General features: G+C 44.8%; 8 protein-coding genes across 8 annotated transcripts; 6 read left to right on the top strand and 2 right to left on the bottom strand.

Annotated features, from left to right (window-relative positions):
• Positions 1-495: 495 nt before the first annotated feature.
• I203_102870 (uncharacterized protein) lies at positions 496-4,439 on the top strand (the record flags this gene model as incomplete). Its single annotated transcript, XM_019147147.1, has 10 exons — positions 496-899; positions 1,033-1,506; positions 1,649-1,784; positions 1,865-2,034; positions 2,091-2,405; positions 2,489-2,725; positions 2,790-2,939; positions 2,996-3,033; positions 3,095-4,220; positions 4,352-4,439. The coding sequence occupies 10 exons, from the start codon at positions 496-498 to the stop codon at positions 4,437-4,439; spliced, it is 3,138 nt and encodes a 1,045-aa protein (XP_019003697.1).
• Positions 4,440-4,876: 437 nt separating this feature from the next.
• I203_102869 (uncharacterized protein) lies at positions 4,877-7,461 on the top strand (the record flags this gene model as incomplete). Its single annotated transcript, XM_019147146.1, has 7 exons — positions 4,877-5,983; positions 6,081-6,215; positions 6,310-6,531; positions 6,597-6,632; positions 6,701-6,916; positions 6,980-7,259; positions 7,337-7,461. The coding sequence occupies 7 exons, from the start codon at positions 4,877-4,879 to the stop codon at positions 7,459-7,461; spliced, it is 2,121 nt and encodes a 706-aa protein (XP_019003696.1).
• A 305-nt stretch (positions 7,462-7,766) lies between these two features.
• On the bottom strand, positions 7,767-9,306 carry I203_102868 (uncharacterized protein; the record flags this gene model as incomplete). The annotated part of the gene is made up of 2 exons (XM_019147145.1): positions 7,767-9,210; positions 9,287-9,306. The coding sequence occupies 2 exons, from the start codon at positions 9,304-9,306 to the stop codon at positions 7,767-7,769; spliced, it is 1,464 nt and encodes a 487-aa protein (XP_019003695.1).
• Positions 9,307-9,748: 442 nt separating this feature from the next.
• On the bottom strand, positions 9,749-12,200 carry I203_102867 (uncharacterized protein; the record flags this gene model as incomplete). Its single annotated transcript, XM_019147144.1, has 6 exons — positions 9,749-9,965; positions 10,095-11,213; positions 11,288-11,379; positions 11,451-11,508; positions 11,598-11,957; positions 12,040-12,200. The coding sequence occupies 6 exons, from the start codon at positions 12,198-12,200 to the stop codon at positions 9,749-9,751; spliced, it is 2,007 nt and encodes a 668-aa protein (XP_019003694.1).
• Positions 12,201-12,673: 473 nt separating this feature from the next.
• On the top strand, positions 12,674-13,785 carry I203_102866 (uncharacterized protein; the record flags this gene model as incomplete). The annotated part of the gene is made up of 5 exons (XM_019147143.1): positions 12,674-13,008; positions 13,122-13,142; positions 13,225-13,238; positions 13,335-13,525; positions 13,693-13,785. 5 exons carry the CDS (start codon positions 12,674-12,676, stop codon positions 13,783-13,785), a joined length of 654 nt encoding a protein of 217 aa, XP_019003693.1.
• A 519-nt stretch (positions 13,786-14,304) lies between these two features.
• Positions 14,305-15,808, top strand: I203_102865 (succinate dehydrogenase [ubiquinone] iron-sulfur subunit, mitochondrial; the record flags this gene model as incomplete). Its single annotated transcript, XM_019147142.1, has 8 exons — positions 14,305-14,472; positions 14,609-14,695; positions 14,819-14,987; positions 15,071-15,113; positions 15,183-15,330; positions 15,405-15,479; positions 15,563-15,637; positions 15,731-15,808. The coding sequence occupies 8 exons, from the start codon at positions 14,305-14,307 to the stop codon at positions 15,806-15,808; spliced, it is 843 nt and encodes a 280-aa protein (XP_019003692.1).
• A 423-nt stretch (positions 15,809-16,231) lies between these two features.
• I203_102864 (malate dehydrogenase, NAD-dependent) lies at positions 16,232-17,792 on the top strand (the record flags this gene model as incomplete). The annotated part of the gene is made up of 8 exons (XM_019147141.1): positions 16,232-16,482; positions 16,569-16,640; positions 16,708-16,723; positions 16,795-16,946; positions 17,011-17,222; positions 17,293-17,346; positions 17,434-17,647; positions 17,744-17,792. The coding sequence occupies 8 exons, from the start codon at positions 16,232-16,234 to the stop codon at positions 17,790-17,792; spliced, it is 1,020 nt and encodes a 339-aa protein (XP_019003691.1).
• Positions 17,793-18,897: 1,105 nt separating this feature from the next.
• I203_102863 (uncharacterized protein) lies at positions 18,898-19,809 on the top strand (the record flags this gene model as incomplete). The annotated part of the gene is made up of 3 exons (XM_019147140.1): positions 18,898-19,068; positions 19,220-19,585; positions 19,705-19,809. The coding sequence occupies 3 exons, from the start codon at positions 18,898-18,900 to the stop codon at positions 19,807-19,809; spliced, it is 642 nt and encodes a 213-aa protein (XP_019003690.1).
• Between the last annotated feature and the right edge of the window lie 102 nt (positions 19,810-19,911).

The raw sequence follows: 19,911 nt of genomic DNA, 5'->3' as shown, positions 1-19,911 counted from the left end.
GAGCAGGTCCAAGATGTGAGTACTGAAGTATCGATCGCGTATCTGTCATGAGTGTGAGCTGGTCACTTCCGTGATGCATCATTCATATCATTCATCATTCATCGCCGATAGCCGGGTGGAGGCTATTAAATATAAAGTGGGGGGAGCATTTATTCAAGCGAAGAGTCACGTGACTGTAGTACCGTGGTACCGGCAAAGGAATGTCCCCCTCAAGCGAAACTCGCAAGTTGAGATGAGAGAGTGAAATTGGTGTTGCTGGGGTTGGACGACAGAAGCGGTCACAAGCGAAAGACAGCAGTGACACACACACAAATATACTTCTCTACCACCACCCCATCTCATCATACACCATACATCCTATATTGTCATAGCTCCCCCAACATCATCATCATCCTTGTCTATACCACTCGCTTGATCACGAAAACAGTAGGACAGTAATACGGACTGGATGGCTCAAAGTTAGGCATCAAAGGTATCCACTTTGACAAAACCACAATGTCACAAGCTCAGCCACCACCGGGCTTACAACATTCGACATCGAGTCATTCGGTGTCAAGCCTCGGTACGAATAACAGAAGTAACCCCACTACCTCTAACATCTCTCAAAATATCAATGCCAATATCAACACGAAGAAACGTAAAGCTTCACCACCACCACCTCTGAAAGAGCGAAAACAATCTGTACCTATTGACCCCTCGACGGATGATGATGCCGCATCTACAACATCGAGGGCACCACGAGAAAGAGAACCGAAGAGGACAAGGGTCCATTTCAGCTGTGTGGAGTGTCACAGGAGAAAACAGAAATGTGATAGGAAAGAACCGTGTTCACAATGTGTGGCTAGGAGAGTACCGCATCTGTGTAGACCTTTCTTGAATGGTGTGGAGGATCCCAACAAGTGAGTGCGAGTGAGCGAGCAAGCGCATCCTGTCGTCGTCTACCAGATGATGTTACTATCTGTGTTTCATCTGGTTTCGACGTGCGTAACAATGATCATTTGCAACATGCACTGATAGTGATCTCAAATTTAGCAATTCCGATGTTCACGCTCGACTGAACACAATTGAGTCTCTCCTATCCCGCTTGGTCACCTCCTTACCTCAAGCGATGTCCACGAGACCATCTAACGGGAACTACGTACCTACCGATGCATCTTCGCCCGACGTCCTGGGACTGACAGCAAGTGGAGAAGAGATATTCCATCCTCACGCTACTCCGCCTAACGAGGGTAGTGCAGTCCAGAGAGTACCCATGCCTCATAAACCACCTCCATCAGGTCTATTCCCCAGCAATATGAGCTATACCACTCCCCCGGGACGATCAGGTTTTGGATGGGGTTTAAGGGAAGGAAGGAGGATCTCACTGACGACCGACGATAATCAGGATCTGAGGGATATTCTACAGACATTGAAGGAAAGTGGGATAGGTAAAGGTCATTTGGAATGGTTGATTGCTGGTGTGCCTGGGCGGAGGATGGCTGATGGACTGGTCGAGCTGTATTTCCGGTGAGTATACACATGTCTCAATATATATGCATAGGCGCAATTACTGACCCTAAACAATTTGGTCTTATAGCGATATAGAGTAAGCTGGAAATTACTTTGCCAACAGGAGTTGTAATTAAGCTGATTTTGTGTTCTTTCATAGCTGGACGAGATATAAGATGAACAAAGCCAGTTTTATGCGACGATATAACAAGTTCTTCGATCATATAGGAAGGAATCCAACTTGCCCAAAGATAGATGCCGATACGTTGAAATGGTTGCCTCTGATGTTCATCGTGGTGAGTTGTATGATCTCAGATACGATCTCATAGGGTTCGCGCTTGCCGTATGGGCGATAGCTGACAGATTTGACTTATAGCTGGCCATTGCTACCTTGTCTGCACCGCACGATCTTGTACCTCGAGACGACCAACTCGGATGGTCCAGACGATTTTATGGATCAGCACGAAGTGGCTTAGAATATGCCAAGGCGTTACAGAGGGATAATCTGGATGTGTTGTTCGCTGGTCTTCTCGCCTCGAGATATATGTGAGCTTTTATCGTTTTGTTCGAGATCAACAGTGTAGCTCATCTGGGATTCTTAGGTTACTCACTCGACGTCCAGCTGAAGGTTCTACACCATTGACAACAGCATTCCAAGTCGGTCTATACAGAGATGGAACAGTATTGAACCTCACCGATAAGAAGGAAATCGAAATCCGACGACGAGCTTGGTCAATGCTATACCACCTAGATCGAACCATATCTCTACTCGTCGGTAGACCAGCAAGCATCAGCGACGCACATACGGATACTCAAATCCCTGCAAATTTAGATGACGAAGAAGTAGAATCGGGTGATTTCGATCCTGCTGGACATCCCTTGACTGTACCTACGGAGTATACATATGTGATTGTCAGGTGAGTATCAAACCAGCTATATTGGATCATTACTGTTTTCGAGAATACTGGCTGAAAGCTGATCTTCGTCCAAATTGTGATAGACACAAACTTGCCGAAATCATGGGTAGAATAGCCTATCATACTTTTGCTATCCAATTACCAGATTACGCAATGGTTCTGAATTTAGATCGAGAACTATTGAGTTGGAAAGATGCTTTACCACCTTTCTTCTCTATGTCAAATCCTGATACCTCTTTGGACTCCAAGCACCCTTATCTGTTTGTTCAGAGACATCTGTTAGCTTGTGAATGGTATTATACAAGGATTACACTAAATAGGTAAGCTCGCTGCATCCAGTTGGCACTGAAGCCCAGAACACTTAGCTGATGATCGATATATTAGGCCTTACTTGCTGCGAAGAAAACCTCAAGATAGCCGATATGCTTATTCGAAGAATGCGGCTATCGAATCTGCTCGAGCGGATTTGTTGAGCAGGAGATCATTCGTCATGGAGAAGGGTAATTTGATTGTAAACAGTGGTGGATATAGAGTGTAAGCGGATAACGTCTCGCGAGTTTCATGTGCTTTTACTGATGGATCTGATTTAGGCTCAACTCGTACATGGTATTGGGTGTGACAATCAAGCGTAAGTTCGAGATTCATGAGAGGGTTCTTGCCTGCAGTACTGATTCGCTTATGGGTCATAGTCGATCCCGACTCGCCACAAGCTGATGAGCTCCGGCAACTCCTCAACGTCGTATCTGGACGAAGTCCGGATGCCCAAGGAAAAATATCCGAGCCATTGGTGAAAGAAGAGCTGGCGATAGTTGAATTCCTCACTGCTAAATCGCAATCAATTAATAAACCCAGAATATCCCTCACAAGCTCAGGAGCTGGTACGGGACCAACTTCCAGTGGAACGGGCAATAAAGAAGAGGATCAAACCCCTGTGGACTTGTTACTTGGTTTGGCCAAGACTCGATCAGGTAGACGAGCAGCTGAGGAAGAGAAACGTCAATTGCGCTTACAGGCTTATCGTGAAATTGAAGAACAACGTCAAGCTGCCCGAAGAAACTCAGGTGCCCAGAATATCTCTAGTCCATGGGGGTATATTGCACCTTCCATGCCTGGATTAGATGTCCAACAGCCTTTCCGTAATGATGAGAAAAGAGTGCCGAGACCTTTACAACCACCCACGAGAAGATCGGATGGGAGTGTACCAGATAGTACGAATTGGTCACCCGAATTGGCATTTAGTCTCACGACTCAGTCCAATACTAGTAACAGTAGTAGTATAGGACAAGTAAAGGGTAACCGACCTTCTTCAGCTGGACAGATAGGATATCATCTCAATAATTCGCCAACCAATTCAATGGGTTCTCAATCGCACCAGCAGCAGCAACAGCAACAAAATGGGTTGATATCGCCATTCGGTCATTTAAGTTCGTCATCTTCCACAGGAGCGAATGCGAATGGAATGAATGGAATCGCAATCAATACGAATAATGAACAGCAATTCTCGTTCCCTGAACAAAGTTCACAATCTCAACACCAACAATCATTCAATGATAATAATGGGAATAATCAATTTGGTAATGCTTTATTGGATTCATTCGATTTTAGTGATTTGGGATTAGGAGGCAATACTACTTCTTCCAACAACAATAACAATAATAATAACTTATTAGGTGATATGAACAACAATAATGCGAACGATGGTATTGGCGGTGGTGTTGGTGGATTGGGATTGGGATTTAATGGGTCGGGATTCAGTCTTGATTTGGGTGGGAATGGGAGCTTCAATCCTTTTGCTTTACCGCAAACTGAAGAAGGGTGAGTAAACTCTATATTCTGTCCTATACCCATCCAGACTTGTCATCACCACAAATACCCTGCACTCAATCGCGAGGGAAGATGGGAAATAATAATACTGATTGATGTTCGATTGTTTCATCCCGGATTAGGAACGAACCGATGGCGGAAGATGATCAAACTATATTCTTGAATTACATTTTGAACAAATTCGCCAATGCTCAGCCTGATACTTCTTAGTAGGACGAGGAGACGGAGGGAACAGGGGACGCACGATCGAAAATAGGGAGAGCAAACTCTGTATCATAGTGTAACAAGTAGAAGAAATGATTATTGATGATGTGGAAGTCAACAGAGCAAAGTATAGTATGAGCTCAAGTATAAGGGGTGAAGAAGTAGTAGTCGGATAGGAAAGAGGGAAATAATATAATGGCTATGATCTTATGTTATCTTATGCAACGAATATGTCATGTCATGTCATGTTGAAGATAGCTTCAGTTGATTCAGGCTTGACTTGTTCTCTCGAATGAGCAAAATTGGTTGTGGAGTGGAGGTATTCCACCAATCCAATATTTCATTCTGGTGAAAACAAAAGTCGATGCAGCCTAACTCACCACTTCTCCCTTCTTCAACTTCATTTCAATCGACTTTAAACGCTCGCTCATCATCTCGAAAGGATGAGCACCCACCTCACGCCTTCTCCTCCTGGAGGTATAAAACCACCACCCTTCGTACCCAGTCCATTTCCCTCTTCGTCCACTTCGCCCTTGTCCACCACTTCCTCCTCCTCTCCCGGAGAAAGATGGGTTCCGGTTCTATCCTGCAAGTGTTATTTCGGACTTTCCGAATTCTTGTCAACATTAAAGACAATATCTCTACATCCCGAAAGAAATTCAAGTTTGATTCTACGTGCTGATACTCTACCGCCCCCACCATCTCAATCACCCAATCAGCGAAGCAATAATTTGAAAAATATTAACTTGAGTGATGGACTGGAAGCAGAATTACAATTGGATTTAGTAGATGAGTTGAAAGTGAAATTATTACCTCGTCAACCAAGACGAGATAATAGTGTGAATCAAACCATCTCATTCTATAGGACGAATGAGCAGGGACATTCGTACCAGGCTCGAACTACCAAAGGAAAAGAGAAGGAGGTTGAAGTAGATCAAGACAAAGGGAAGAGGGAAATGGGTTTAGTGATTATTCAACCTGAAGTAAAAGATCAAAATGATATACCGTACTATCATCCGAAAGTAGAAAAGTTAGCTTATATTTGGGAATCTCTACCTCAGACTGTGAATAGTAAGAGCGAAAAGGGAGATGATGAAAATAAAGAGATGATAGGAGAGGGGAGTGAGATGAAGGTAGAAGAACATGAAGTGAAAGGTATTATATCGATTCATTATTTACCTTTTGATGGACCTTCATCCAAACCTGCCCAGGACAATATAGTCAATGGTTTAAATGATATGTCGATAAATGGTAATCTGCCGAGCTCGCTTCTACCTTCACCTCATCCGACCAAACCTCGTAAGAGATCACCCCTAGCTGGGCCTTCTATCGATAAAAGTCAATTTGTAGAACCTGTCAGACCTCCAGCAACGATATTGATTGAGGCAGAAGGGGTAAATTCACCAACAACGCAGAAGACGGGTACTATAAGAACTCCCACACCAGAAGGTAAAGAACGATTGTACAGGACTTGCTTGGCTTTGTTGGAAACGTTGCATAAACATGGGTATGGACAATTGGTAGGGTATCAGAAGAGGAGAGTACATGATGTGAGCGAGATATCCATTTTATATCCGATCTCGAGTGAGAGATTTCGTCATACTTCTACTTATACTATTGGTTCTATGCTGATGACAATGTCGATAGCTAATCGTACCACGAGATAATTTCCAGGATCTCTATCTTACATTGAAAGATCGTCACAGATCTTTAGATTCTCGTGCACCGAGATCAGATGGGCTGGTAACCAAATTGGAAGATGTCAAAAGACATGTTTGGAAGGTACGTTTTCTGCATCTTATCCTGCCCTCCCAGTATCAAACCTGTTCATAAATGTGAGGATATTACAATGTGCCAACAACAACCCATCACCTAGGGTATACCCTTACCCAATGATCCGTCTCTTCCGACGACACAGGTTGACCTTTCAGAATGGGGTGAACAGGATATCGCTATCGCCGCTTTCTTGATGTTACTTTGGAAAGATATGTATCCGCCTATCTCGAGTCGTGGACCGGATGGGTTAGGGATACAGGAAGAAGAGAGGGAATGGGATACATGGGGTAGACCCGAAAATGGGTTTATAGATTTAGGATGTGTGAGCTGCTTATTTCTTTGTTGCTATCACCTAGAGAGAATAAGCTGAATGAGTATGAATATCAGGGAAATGGTTTATTGGTCCACATACTGATATCAGAAGTGAGTATACATAAGAATTCGTTCATTCGGCTTCGGTCTGTTCTGTCATTGACTGTTGGACCGTTTAGGGATATCACGGTAAAGGATTTGAACTACGTTCGAGACGTACTTGGCCTACTTACCCAATCAAAACACAAGAAGCTCTAGTGGAATTACCAATAGATCCTCCTTCTTGGTTTCCCGATACCATCCAAGAATGGGAATCTGGGATGTGGTTAGGTGAAGAGGGATGTATAATCGAAGAAAATACGTTTCTGATAGGTAATCATGCGGATGAATTAACTGTAAGTCAACCTTTCGTGACCTTATGAACATTTTCAGCTGATTACCTTTCAATGGACTTATAGCCATGGATTCCTCTCCTATCTCTCATACCATCCACGCCCGTCCCTCATCTCTCCTTGCCATGCTGCTTCCATGCTCTCGATTCGGCATTCACCGTACTGCAATTTACTGCGCCCGATCATCCACATACACCGAAAGGTGGGTTCGAGAACGGCTTGGAACCTGGTGTCAGCAGGTATCAATCGTACCTCGTCTGGCTAGGCTGGGTGGGGTTGAAATGCGGCTGGGAGTGGGAAAAGGAAGGGCTGAGAGTACCCAGTACGAAAGGTTGGGGGATCGTTGGTGAGCTGGTGTCGGTATGCACTTCAGGGGAAAGTCGAGACTGATAATGTTGTTCTTGTCTGATATGGTGTATATAGCAAGGAAACGATGGAGCACACCTTCTGAGGACAGAGAATGTAGAGAGTGGGCACTGGAGCAGGTCGAACAGGTTAGAAGGAATGGTCAGTTCAAGGTTCGTGAGAAGGAGGGTAAAGAACATTAGTTTGTAGCTGTAGCTCGTTGGTCACAGGTCACAGGTCACATATGGTTTATTGATGACAAAGCATATGATGACGAAGCAATACATGACTTGTAATTTCGCACTGAAGTGTCGACATTAAACCTCGATATACTCATTCATTCATCTTGATCATAATGCTATGAAGAGAAAGAAACATTCCGTGTATATATAGATTCAGCTCACAATTCGTTCTTTGATTGGTTGAATATACAGAAAGTGAAAACAGACATTAAAACAACTACATAAACTTCAATTTTCAAGTCTTTTTCCTGAAATCCTTTGGTTGATCACAACAGCCCAATCGTGATATCACCTTTAACTCTCGCACTAAGATGAACTTCCACATCGATATCCAACTGAATCCTAATTTTCAACGCTCCTTTCTCATTCTCCTCGTCGCCCTCACCACCTTTACCTAACAAACCACCTTTCTTTCCTCCCAACAGGCCTCCCTTCTGTTTAAGCGGTTTGAGTGCATTATCACCAACGTTCTTAACAGATTTACTTAATTGTTTGGAAGTATCACTTAAACCATTTGATATCCCTCCAACGGTATCTCCTAAACCTTGAGCTGTTTGACCTACTTGATCACCCAATCCACCGACTGTATCTCCAAGACCTCCAGCGACATTACCTACTTGATCGGTTACTCCCCCTACAGTATCACCCACTCCTCCAGCTACGTCACCTACTTGTCCTGCTACCCCTCCTACTTGATCACCCAGTTGTCCTGCCACACCTCCTACTTGATCTCCTAATTGTCCAGCTACACCACCAACTTGATCACCGACCTGTCCACCAATATCACCCACTTGACCTACATTACCAAGTTGGTCTGTGACTCCACCGAGATTACCCAATTGATCCGTGGCACCACCAAGATTTCCCAGATTATCAGTCACACCACCCAAACCTTGTTGACCTTGTTGCTTGGAAGGATCTTGAGCTTCATACTCTGTTGAAGGAGTATCTTTCGGTCTACCTTGACCTTTTTGATGTAACTCCCTCGAACCAGGTTTACGATTGACGACTCTTTGCAATTCTTGTTCTCGGTCGTTCTCGGGGAAATTGGAGGGTTTGGAATGCTCGAATTCACGGAGTTTATCTTCTCTGTCGGAATACTTGGAGTGTCGACCTTGTGAATCGTGAGCGACGTTGGCTGATTTTTGGGTGCTGTCGTTCTTGTTGGGCTGAGGGGGTGTGGCGGACCCTTCGTTATTGGAGGTAGACGTAGGGGGAGTATCAGATTGATCATCGGGTGAGGAAGAACCATGACCGTCTTTATCAGCCGAAGGTGAGGTATCATCATGGTGATTGTTGGTATCATCCTCTTGAATGTCGGTATCTTTGGATTGGTCGGGTGAATTGTCTTGTTTGGTATCATGGGAAGGATCACCATTCTTGTTTTGATCATCCTCTTCATCTTTCTCTTGCTGAGAAGATTCATCGTCTTCTCTGATTTGATCATTCTCTTCCTTGTCTCCTGTTTCACTAGCTTCTCTCTTATCATCTTCACCATCTTGTTTGTCTTCTCCGCCATCCTTCTCTTCATCACCCTCCCCTTCACCCTCATCCCTCACATCGTCATCTCCACCTTGTTCACTTCGATTCTCGTTCTCTTCATCACCACTGAACGGATCATGATAAGAGTTTCTTCTTTCTTTCTTCTCCTCTTCACCGGATGGAGTACCAGGCTGAGGGGTTGGTGCTTGTGATTGGGGTTGAATTTGTCTATGGACAGCATCATTCTAGCTCAGCTTTGAACGAGGGTTTTCCTAATCTACTTCAGCAAAAACACCTCACTTACTGCTTGTTATCTTCTGACATTATGTTTCTTCCAGATATCTTCAAGGGCTTCCTAGCTCAATCCATTTGAACAGTGGCGATCATCCGTCTCAAAGGTATCTAATGATAAGATCAGTATGTCTGTTCTAAACTGATGCTTCCCAATTATATCCTTCATGTCAGCAGTGGAGCAGCATACATGGACGCCCACAACGACATCAACGTCATAATTGATGACAGTGAGATGCACAAAGGAGGCCTCAGCGTCATTCTGCTATAGCGAATTGATGGGAGTGATGTCACATCACACAACGCTTGGATCCATTTCAGGTACCTTTGATCAGTAACAACACCAGCTTATTCCTGACTTTGTTGTTGCTGTGTATCACTGATGGAGAAAGATGATGAAGATATTACATTACACCGTAAAAATCGATGATGAATGATGATATCCTTTTGATACTCCTACATTGTACGCCAAATCCTAGAACCCCAATCCACTTCTCTTCGCCTCTCCACTATTCCCTCCACTTCCCTCAAGTTCGATCCAAGGAAAGAGCGTTTCGAGATCTTCGAAGCCTAACGAAGCGTACATTCCGTTCTGGCCCAATACAGGATTTGATCCTTCGAGGGGTAACGAAGGGTTCACGCCTGGTGGATGAGGGATGGGACGATGGGATGGATGGAGTTGCGCTATCAATCTGTGATGCGAAATCAAATCATCAGTCAGTTCCCGTATCCTCGAAATGTGATGTATAGCTGGTTGAATCATCACGGGTACCTGTCCAGGAAGTGCGATTGCAAGCAAATGGTACACAAATCTTACTCACAACATAGGTCCAACCCATCTTCTCCTCTTACCCAATTCCTCATCCCATTCCGCCATTCTCTTCCCATCTCCTCCCCATGGTACATCCCCACCCCAAAGCCCACCTTCATACTCATCTTCTACCTCTGGATGTTCACATCTCAAATCCTTGGTTGACTCGGGCTCTTCGGGAGGTACGGTGAAATTGGGATATCGTAAATGAGATAAAGCAGGTTGAGGTTTTTCGAGTACATCATATGGTCTATCTTGAGCCAAACGAGTGGTATTATCGGGCTGTCCCATCTCCAAAATGGGAGTAGGTACTTGAATTTCCTGTGTTGGCGAGGACGCTTCATTCAGGGTCGGCAAATCTGAAGTGGAGGCGGCGGCTGGTCTAGCAACATTACTTGATACACGTTGTAATTCTCCTTCGTTATTGATATTGTTATAGTTGCTAGCAGTGGAGCCAGATCTGGTCCTTCCAAAACTCCATGTCCTCCTTCTACCCGTTCCATCATCACTATCTCTACTTCTCACCGCCGTCAGTACCCCGCCAAGATTACCTAATGAATTGGACATAGCTCCTGCGCCGAACGGTGCTTGAACTTGAGTATGAGTATGGGTATGACCCTGACTTGAGCCATCTTGAGCTGATAAGGTTGGTTGATTCGCTGCATTACTCGATGTTCGTCTTCTACCAGGTATGTATGATCCTAACATCCTACCGAATGACCCACTGGAAGGCGAAATAGGGGGAGAGGCAGTCGACTCCACGGTGAGAGGTATAGGAATGGGTCCAGCTGTGGGTAGACCGTATGTTGTATTTTCAGGTGAAGAAGGGGACAGGGATCGAACCAATGGGAAATAAGCTTCATTGGCTGTGATTTCCTCAGACTGTATTCTTCTTTTCTTTCCCTTGATATCGTCACTCGAGCGATACCACTTGGAGTGACCTACTGATTCTTCATCAGGAGGTGAAGAGAGATGACGAAGTAAAGGTGGATGTAGGGTCAGATGAGCATTGGAGTTAACAAATAACGATGGTTGGTCGATCAATACTCCCACCGCTAGTATTCGGACATCTTGGAGATGAAGGATTACGCGGACAGTAGTAGGATGAGCGGAGAAGTTGTTCTGGTGTCTATGATAGAGTTAATCACTACATTAGTTTAATCATGTAAAGAATTGAGAACTTAATTGGGGGATATGACTTACTTCAGCTCGTCATATATCTCATACGGGTCAAAAGTTCTGGAGTACATTCGATTGATACTAGCCGAGCCATTCCGATGCAGAGTGACAAAGCGCTAGTCATCGATCCAGGTATTCAGCTGGAACTGCTCGTCTTAGCTGCAAGGGATTCGAGAAGTACACTCACAGTCCACGCTTCTTCATGTGTACAACCAGAATTCCGATGTTCGATCCTACCTAAAATCCTAAACGAGTACAAGCTGATTTAGTCTCGGCGGTTCCCTTAATTGTATGGGATGGTGGTTAGATTGGCCATCTGCTTGACTTGACTCACCGTATGAAAACAGCTCTCCAAGTATCTTCCTCGCCCTTCAATCTCTTCCAACTGCTCAGAAACCTCCTTTCGAAAGCCTCTTTCCAGAAATCATCATCCCATCTTAACAATTCGAAATTCTCTAGAATCCACTTCGGTCTAGCTCGAACAAGTATCTGAATGAACAGTCTCTTCGCGTCGTTTGGATCGGGTGGGAGAAAGTGGTTTAGATGAGGTACGTTAGAAAGTGCTCTTGGATAAGGAGGAATGGAAAGGATTGATCGGACGGAAGGGGGAATGGGGGAATAGTGAGTTTGAGTAAGGGAGAGGAGGAGAGGGTGGAGGGATAGGAAAGGAACTATCTCCTGCAGAGGGAGGTAGCTAGATCAGAGTGATCAGTACACTCATGAGAAGTAGAGAGACATATGAGAGATGTGATATGCCAGATAAGAATTTGACTCACGATGATATCTGACTGAGGATCTCGCCTGGCATGTCCAATAGTGGACATTTTCCAGATGAAGGTGGAACCGAGGGATCTTTTGGTTTACCAAGATCGACAGCCTTCCCATTGCCATTGACAGCGGGGATTTCGCCATGTCCATTTGTATTCGTAGAGAACATGTTCCCGGCAAGACATCCTTTGGTTTTCTGCTTGAGACAGATGGTCAATTCAATATATCATGATACAAGTGAACATATATACTGCAAAGTCCGAACCAAACTCTTCGTCATCAACTCGTTAGTGGACCGTTGCCGGTTATCGCCCTGCATTTGCCGCTTGCTTCACCATCAGCACTCGTGGGAGTGGTGCCCCATAGCTCTTAGATGCCACATTCGGTATTATGTGTGTTTTAACGAGAGATTGAGTCCCAGTCTTGAGCGTCATCGAAGATAATTCAAGACGGTTTTGGCTGTTCTCTGCTTGTAATGTTCAAATGGCATCTCCTTGCTGACCATTCTCTCACAACGAGTACAACGAGGATCACAACAGCATTACCACCGAGCACTATCGGTATCACACAGGATCTTCATTCGACACTGCCTTCAACTCAAACGCACAACTCTCATATAGCCCCGGTTCAAAGCAAATTAACATGGCTCGACCATCAACAATCCTCTTCCGACCCATCCTCCTTCGGCCCAATGCTGCTGCTCCTACGATAAGTAGATCAGCAGCCGGAATTGCTATCCGCTTTGCCTCTTCCTCTTCATCCTCCAAGCCAGCTACACCATCTCAATCTAGGACATCCACCTCATCTACGCCTCTTCCTTTACCATGGCCTGAATATCTAGGATTACGAAAACAGCGTAGATTGTGGTCGAGCATCACGACCATACCTACTACTTTCCTTGGGCTGTTCTTGGGTGGAAGTTACTTTGCGAGCTTGGAGTCGGATCCTAGTCAGTTGATCATGGGGATTGAAGCTATGTGAGTGGATTGTTGTGGATTTCGTACGGCTCGGTTGAGGGGGATCAGGTGAAGTGTCGGGTGAAGCTAATAGAGACAAGACGTGCTGAATTTATCTTTATCTACTAATGTAGGTATGTATACGGAGGTGCGACGTGAGTCCCTTTGCAATGGTCAACTGATATGGTACGAACCACGGAACTGATGTACAATTGTCATCCTGATTACTGTTTTCAGATTGGGATGTATGGGTGAGTATACAATCGATAACATCGCCTTCCATCGTATTTTCGTCGATGTCATCTCTGAACATCGCTGACGATAATGCTCTTGCTTAACATCAATAGCCCTCGGATACCTAGCAGGCCCAACAGTCGGATCATCTCTCTTCTCCCTCACTCACCGATCGATATCCGCAGGTAAGAACTCGCCTCTGGAAATCATGGACAGGGAGTTTTACAATAGGATAAAGAGGAACAGGGCAGATCCGACCTTACAATCTGCTCAGAATATAAGTCCTGATTTCTATGGCGAGAAGGTGGGTTATGAATACATACTTCTAAGTGTCTTACCATGTTGGATTCAGCTGATATCGATTTCTTGTCCTGTTTTGTACTCGCTATCAACCTCCTCTCATTTGACGGTAAAATGATCAATCTCCCTACCATTCTTAATCCATCTTTACTTTACATGGTATAATCACAGATCACCTCCCTTTCAACGTACCGAAGATGGTTGAGAGATCAGGCTGTGTATAAAAGGAAAGCGATGCACGGTGTGCCTGCTGAAGATGCGTAAGGTGTGTTGGATGTGAGATAGGAGTAAAGACAGGATGATAGGGTGGTTACATGAAGTCATCTATTTTATATGGTTTCATAGCATTATGCAGTATACTATTCATAGGTAAATAGTGACCAGCTGTGGAGACCCCGCTCTGGGTTTACCGGTTTTACGCGAAATGAACGTATGCAACAGCTGCAATCTGATTTGCTGTCAGAGTGTAAACTCCGAGTCTACCCGATAGGATTGAATCGCCAGGAACTTGAGTGATCCTTTACACCTCAGTGAATTTGGTGGACGCTGGGCCTGCCAATCGAATCGTGTGCTTTGGATCTCACCATCTCATCATCTCATACCGATCAATTCCTTCTTTCATCCCTCTTCTTTAAACATCTTGATCTGATCATCCTCCATATAGCATCAGTCAGTCAGGTAATTAGTCTTATACTTCGACTTTGACCTGCAACCAATTACGATCTTAACGTTCCTCAGCTTTACCCACCACTCATCGCCATCGCCATCGCCTGACCATCGAAAATGTTCAAACCATCCACCGCATCTTCTGCTCTTCGAGCTATCCCTTCATCATCTAGGGCATCCGTATCGATCGGAGCTAGATCTTTCCACGCTACTTCAAGAGCTTCTTTGGCCACTCCTTCTGAGACTAAGCCTGCTCAGACCAAGGAATTCAAAATTTACCGATGGGTGAGTTGTCCCCTCAACAAAGAGGCGAAGAAAGGTATCGATCCTAGAGTAGTCCACTTGATTCGTGAAATTGCGAGTTATTTGGAACTGGAGCTGAGCTGACTGTTTCGTTTATTTGTTTGTCGATGCTATATAGAACCCCGATACACCATCTGAGAAACCAAAATTACAATCTTATAAAGTCGATTTATCACAATGTGGTCCAATGATGTTGGATGCTTTGGTGAGTCGTCGCATTTTCTTTTGCATCAATTCTCATCCCGCACATGCGCGTAAAGATGTACAGCATGATTATCTTGTGCAGGACGAGAGCAATCACTGATAAATAGTCAATCTTTTACTGTAGATCAAAATCAAGAACGAGCTCGATCCCACACTTACATTCAGACGATCATGTCGAGAAGGTATTTGTGGATCATGCGCTATGAACATCGATGGCGTGAACACATTAGCTTGTCTATGTAGGATCGATAAGGATGTTAACAAACCTTCGAAAGTTTACCCATTACCTCATAGTGAGTTGGACCTTCCACATCAGCTGTCTGGCTGTGAGACTTTTGACGTGGAATACGGCTGATATGATCTCTCTGCTCCTTAGTGTACATCGTCAAAGATCTTGTCCCCGATCTTACACTCTTCTAGTGAGTTGAGTCGTTCATTTTGATTTCATGTGAACTATAGCTCAAGTTGTTTTTGTCCATCGTTTGCAGCAAACAATACAAATCGATTGAGCCTTTCCTCAAGAACGATAACCCACCTGCTCAAGGTGAATTCTTACAAACTCAAGAAGATCGAAAGAAACTTGATGGCATGTACGAATGTATTCTGTGTGCATGTTGTTCGACCTCTTGTCCATCTGTAAGTGAACTTTGACATACTTGCAAAAATTGTCAAGTAGACATACAAGCTGATTCTCGATCTTGTCAACGTAGTACTGGTGGAATCAAGATCAATATTTGGGTCCGGCTGTTTTGATGCAAGCTTACCGATGGATGGCCGATTCCAGAGTGAGTAACCTTTTTGAGCTACCAAAGGCTTCCTCCTTGTCCCTTCGAATCGTAGCTGATCATTCTCTGTTGTGATACTACAGGACTCATACGGTGCTGAGAGAAAGGAAAAGATGCAAAACACCATGTCATTATACCGATGTCACACCATTTTCAACGTGAGTGTCCTCTGTCTGAGTCATCGCATGGCACTGTAGGATTTTCCGATTGTCTAGGTATTCATGCTGACTATCTCGACACATACTACATAGTGTTCCCGAACATGTCCTAAGGGTCTTAACCCAGCTTTAGCCATTGCCAAAATGAAGCTCGAGATGGCTACTGAATAAGGTGTCTAGTGCGATCTGTGTGTCAGTGACGATGTAGCTTTATCGCATTACAGTGATAGTCAGGGTCTTTCTTCTTCTTCCTTCGTGATCTTCAAATTGGTTAAGATCTGTTTGTACTCGTATGCATATGAGATGATAATCATTGGATGATGCTAATGCACATATGAGAGGAGCAAGATATGTAATGAATGGTACAGTAGTTCTATTGTAGGATGCCACGGCCGCGGTGAATTCCGGTAATACAAGTTGCCTCTGAGGTTGTCAGGTCCGAATGAACCGATGGATGATTTCCCCACTACACTCGTCACCTTACTCCCGTAGCATCGTTTTCCATCGTTCATCGTTCATCATACATCATCTCTCTTTACCTTCTAACTCTTCCCAAAAAAGCCAAAAAAACCAGACACACCATCACCATTCACGATGTTCTCCCGACAAGTCGCTCGATCTTCTTCAGCCCTCGCTAGAGGGTTCGCTTCTTCCGCCAGATCCAACAGGAAGGTAGCTGTTCTCGGTGCTGCTGGTGGTATTGGTCAACCCATGTCATTACTCCTCAAGACCGACCCTCTCGTTACCGGACTTTCGCTATACGATATCAGAGGTGCTCCTGGTGTAGCTGCTGATATCTCTCATGTTAACACTCACTCTGAGGTTAAAGGTTACGAAAAGGATGAGTGAGTGTAAACCTCTTCTCTACACGGTACGGTGAATGATTGAGACCTAAATTTGATCGCTGATCGTTGCTATTCTCTCTTTACAGCATCAAAGCTGCCCTTACCGGTGCTGAGGTAGTTATCATCCCTGCTGGTGTACCCCGAAAACCCGGTATGACGTGAGTTCAGTCTTCTCCCTCTTAATCGTCTCCTATATTGATGCATGTTTGCGTCATTGTATCTCAGCCGAGACGATCTTTTCGTAAGTCTATATGATTTAGATCATGCGCAAAGCCCCATTGAGCTTGAGCTGATCTTCGTAAATCTATACAGAACACCAACGCTTCCATCGTCAGAGATCTCGCCGAAGCTTGTGCTGAATACTGCCCCAAGGCTTACATCGGTATCATCTCCAACCCTGTCAACTCTACTGTACCTATCTTCGCTGAGGTCTACAAGAAGAAGGGTGTCTTTGACCCAAAGAGGTGGGTCGGATGTCTGGCTCTGAGGGTGATCGGTCGTGCTGATAAGAATTACGTCCTCACACAGACTCTTCGGTGTCACCACCCTTGACGTCGTCCGATCCTCCCGATTCCTCGGTGAGATCAAAGGTGCCGACCCCAAGGATATCAAGGTCACCGTCGTAGGTGGTCACTCCGGTGCTACCATCGTTCCTATCCTCTCTCACACCGCCCAAGGTAAAGATGTCTCCGGTGAGACTTATAAGAACTTGGTTCACCGAATCCAATTCGGTGGTGATGGTGAGTTGGCCAATCCCCCTATACAGCTAGACAGCTTCGGAAGCTGATGACTCCTCTTGCCCTTATTTAGAGGTTGTAAAGGCTAAGGCTGGTACTGGATCCGCCACCCTTTCTATGGGTTTCGGTGAGTATTATTTCATTTCAATCCAATCCACTTTTTTGCAGCAATGAATGGGAATGTCGGTATTGATGAGTATGTGTGATACAATAGCCGGTGCTCGATTCACCAACTCCCTTATCCGAGCTCTTAACGGTGAATCCGGTGTTGTCGAACCCACTTTCGTCAAATCCCCATTATACGAATCGGAAGGTGTTGAGTACTTTGCTTCAAACGTCGAACTCGGTCCCGAGGGTGTCAAGAAGATCAACCCTGTCGGTGAATTGACTGCTGAAGAACAAGAATTGCTCAAGGCTTGTCTCCCTGAGTGAGTGATCGTTTCGTTTCTACGCAAAACATCCGAAAGTGATCCGGAACGAAGTTTTGAGACATGGATGCTGAGTCTGTATCTCATCGCTCGCAGCCTGGCCAAGAACATCAAGAAGGGTGTCGAGTTCGTTAACAAGGCTTAAGCTTGAGATCTGATATAACCTAGAACGTATTGGGGATATCTTGCTATATAAATGAGGAATAAACATGCATTGATGCTTGTTGAACTTTCCTCTTACTTCTTTTGAAACGCAATGAATTGATGTCGCAACTGCATTTGCAATCGCTATCAGATTCACAAATACCTAATGCATGATCGTCAAAGTGGTCAAATTGTCAATAAAGCCGAAACAGTTGATCATGAGAGTACGGAGAACGGAAGATGGAGAATGGGGGACGGAGAATCTGATAATTGATCTCATGATTAATAGAAGGTCAATGCTGCTTTGCTCTTTTTTGATTGTATATAGACTGCCACGATCGATATTGATCTCTGAGCCGAAAAAGAGCACTGAAATTTCGATGACTTGACAAAAAGGTCTTTCGGTGCAAGTATGAATAGCATTCAGGTGCAAATGCCAATTGAAATCACCTCATCTCCGTTCAAATGACCACGTTGCATTAACAGAACTCCCTCAAAGCTATGCATCACCTCTTCTCGGATGTGCATACTGCCTACCGCCAGTCAGGCGCTACACCGTCTCTTCACATTCTAATTCTGTCCGATTACGTAGGTGCTCATGCCAAGATGAGCAGCAAGAAGTGAAATCCGAAAAGGTCCGTCCATAACTTATCCCTAATCCAGGGCAATCTGTTGTGTGAATTCGAGGCACGACGCACGGACGCGTTGGTATTCTCTGGGTTCTGCGCGTTGGAAGTGGACAGACTGGGCGGGTGTACAGGGCGCGTCTTATTGTTTATTGTTGTTTGTGTTGGTTGTTTTGATTTTGAATCTGGCTGATCCGAGCAGTAGGAACGAGTGAGATGATGGGATGGGATGGGATGGGATGGATGCTGATGCAACAGAGTAGGGTAGAGATTCACTCGTTGACTCGTTGAGGCTGTGTTTTCATTTTCACCTTCAATTCATATAATCCTCTCACATCCCATTCATATAACCTTTGTTCTGTTACATCTTCAGTTCGAATTCCGATCCTGTCATTCTTTACCAACAGTACTACATATATATCTCATAACCTAATAATAACACTCTCATACGTTCTTTCAACAACACCAATAGCAACAACGATGTACAAGCTCACCCTCGCTGCTCTCTCCGCCCTTGCCCTCGCTGGCGCTATCACCGTCGAATCACCCGATGACGATACCGTATGGCAATCTGGTACTTCCTCGCAGACTATCTCTTGGAAAGCTGTTTCCACTGATCCGGATAGCTTTGTCGTTCAGCTTGTCAACCAGGTGAGTTGAGTAGACGATCTTCTGAAAGGCTTGGACCGTGATTGGTCGTTTGGCTTGTCCCCAAGTCTGTCATTTAGCGACAACACATGATCTGTTTCTTGATTATCCATTCGTCGTGAACCGCTGACACGTCCCTTCCACACCTTCGTAGGCAGGATACCTTTCCGACTCACCCGTCACTCTGATCTCAGACCAAGCTACCGGATCAAGTGACATCGTCAACACCGCTACAGTCACTTATCCAAACGGTAACTGGCCAGAGGGTGTTGCATTCCAAATCAACTTTGTCACTTCCGAAAAGAGCAATTCAGCTATCTTGGCTCAATCGAAACAGTTCAACATCACTTCCGGTGGTTCATCATCTTCATCTTCATCTTCCTCCAGCTCTTCGAGCTCTAGCTCCAGCACTGCTACATCTACAAGTACTAGAACTAGCCCTACTACCCTCACTCAGACCTCGTCGGCTGTTACGGTGACTAGTACGGATGCTTCGACTACTGGAAATATCCCTAACTCTGTGAGTATCGTTTTCATGCTATCCATCATATTTCCCTTGAATAATACTCCTCCATCCAGATATCATCTCTGGTTCTCATAATTATAATGAAATCAAGCTAACTTATTGAATGGATATAGTCCAACTCTACTACCACTGCCAACTCAGGTGCTTCCCCAGCTAAATCTACGGGACTCTTCGCTGCTGTGGTCGGAGCGTTGGGTCTCGCTGCTCTCTTCGCCTAGACTCTAGACAGTAGACAATGTGACCTTCATGGGTTAGGTAGATAGATACCTTGACGGGCATCTATCTTGCTTGACGGCTACGTAAAACGGACAATTATTATT

This window comes from Kwoniella mangroviensis (assembly GCF_000507465.2).
Source record: "Kwoniella mangroviensis CBS 8507 chromosome 1 map unlocalized Ctg01, whole genome shotgun sequence".
NCBI lineage: Eukaryota > Fungi > Basidiomycota > Tremellomycetes > Tremellales > Cryptococcaceae > Kwoniella > Kwoniella mangrovensis.
The sequence above is the reverse complement of the archived record's forward strand: the minus strand, read 5'-3'. Positions and strand labels throughout refer to the sequence as shown.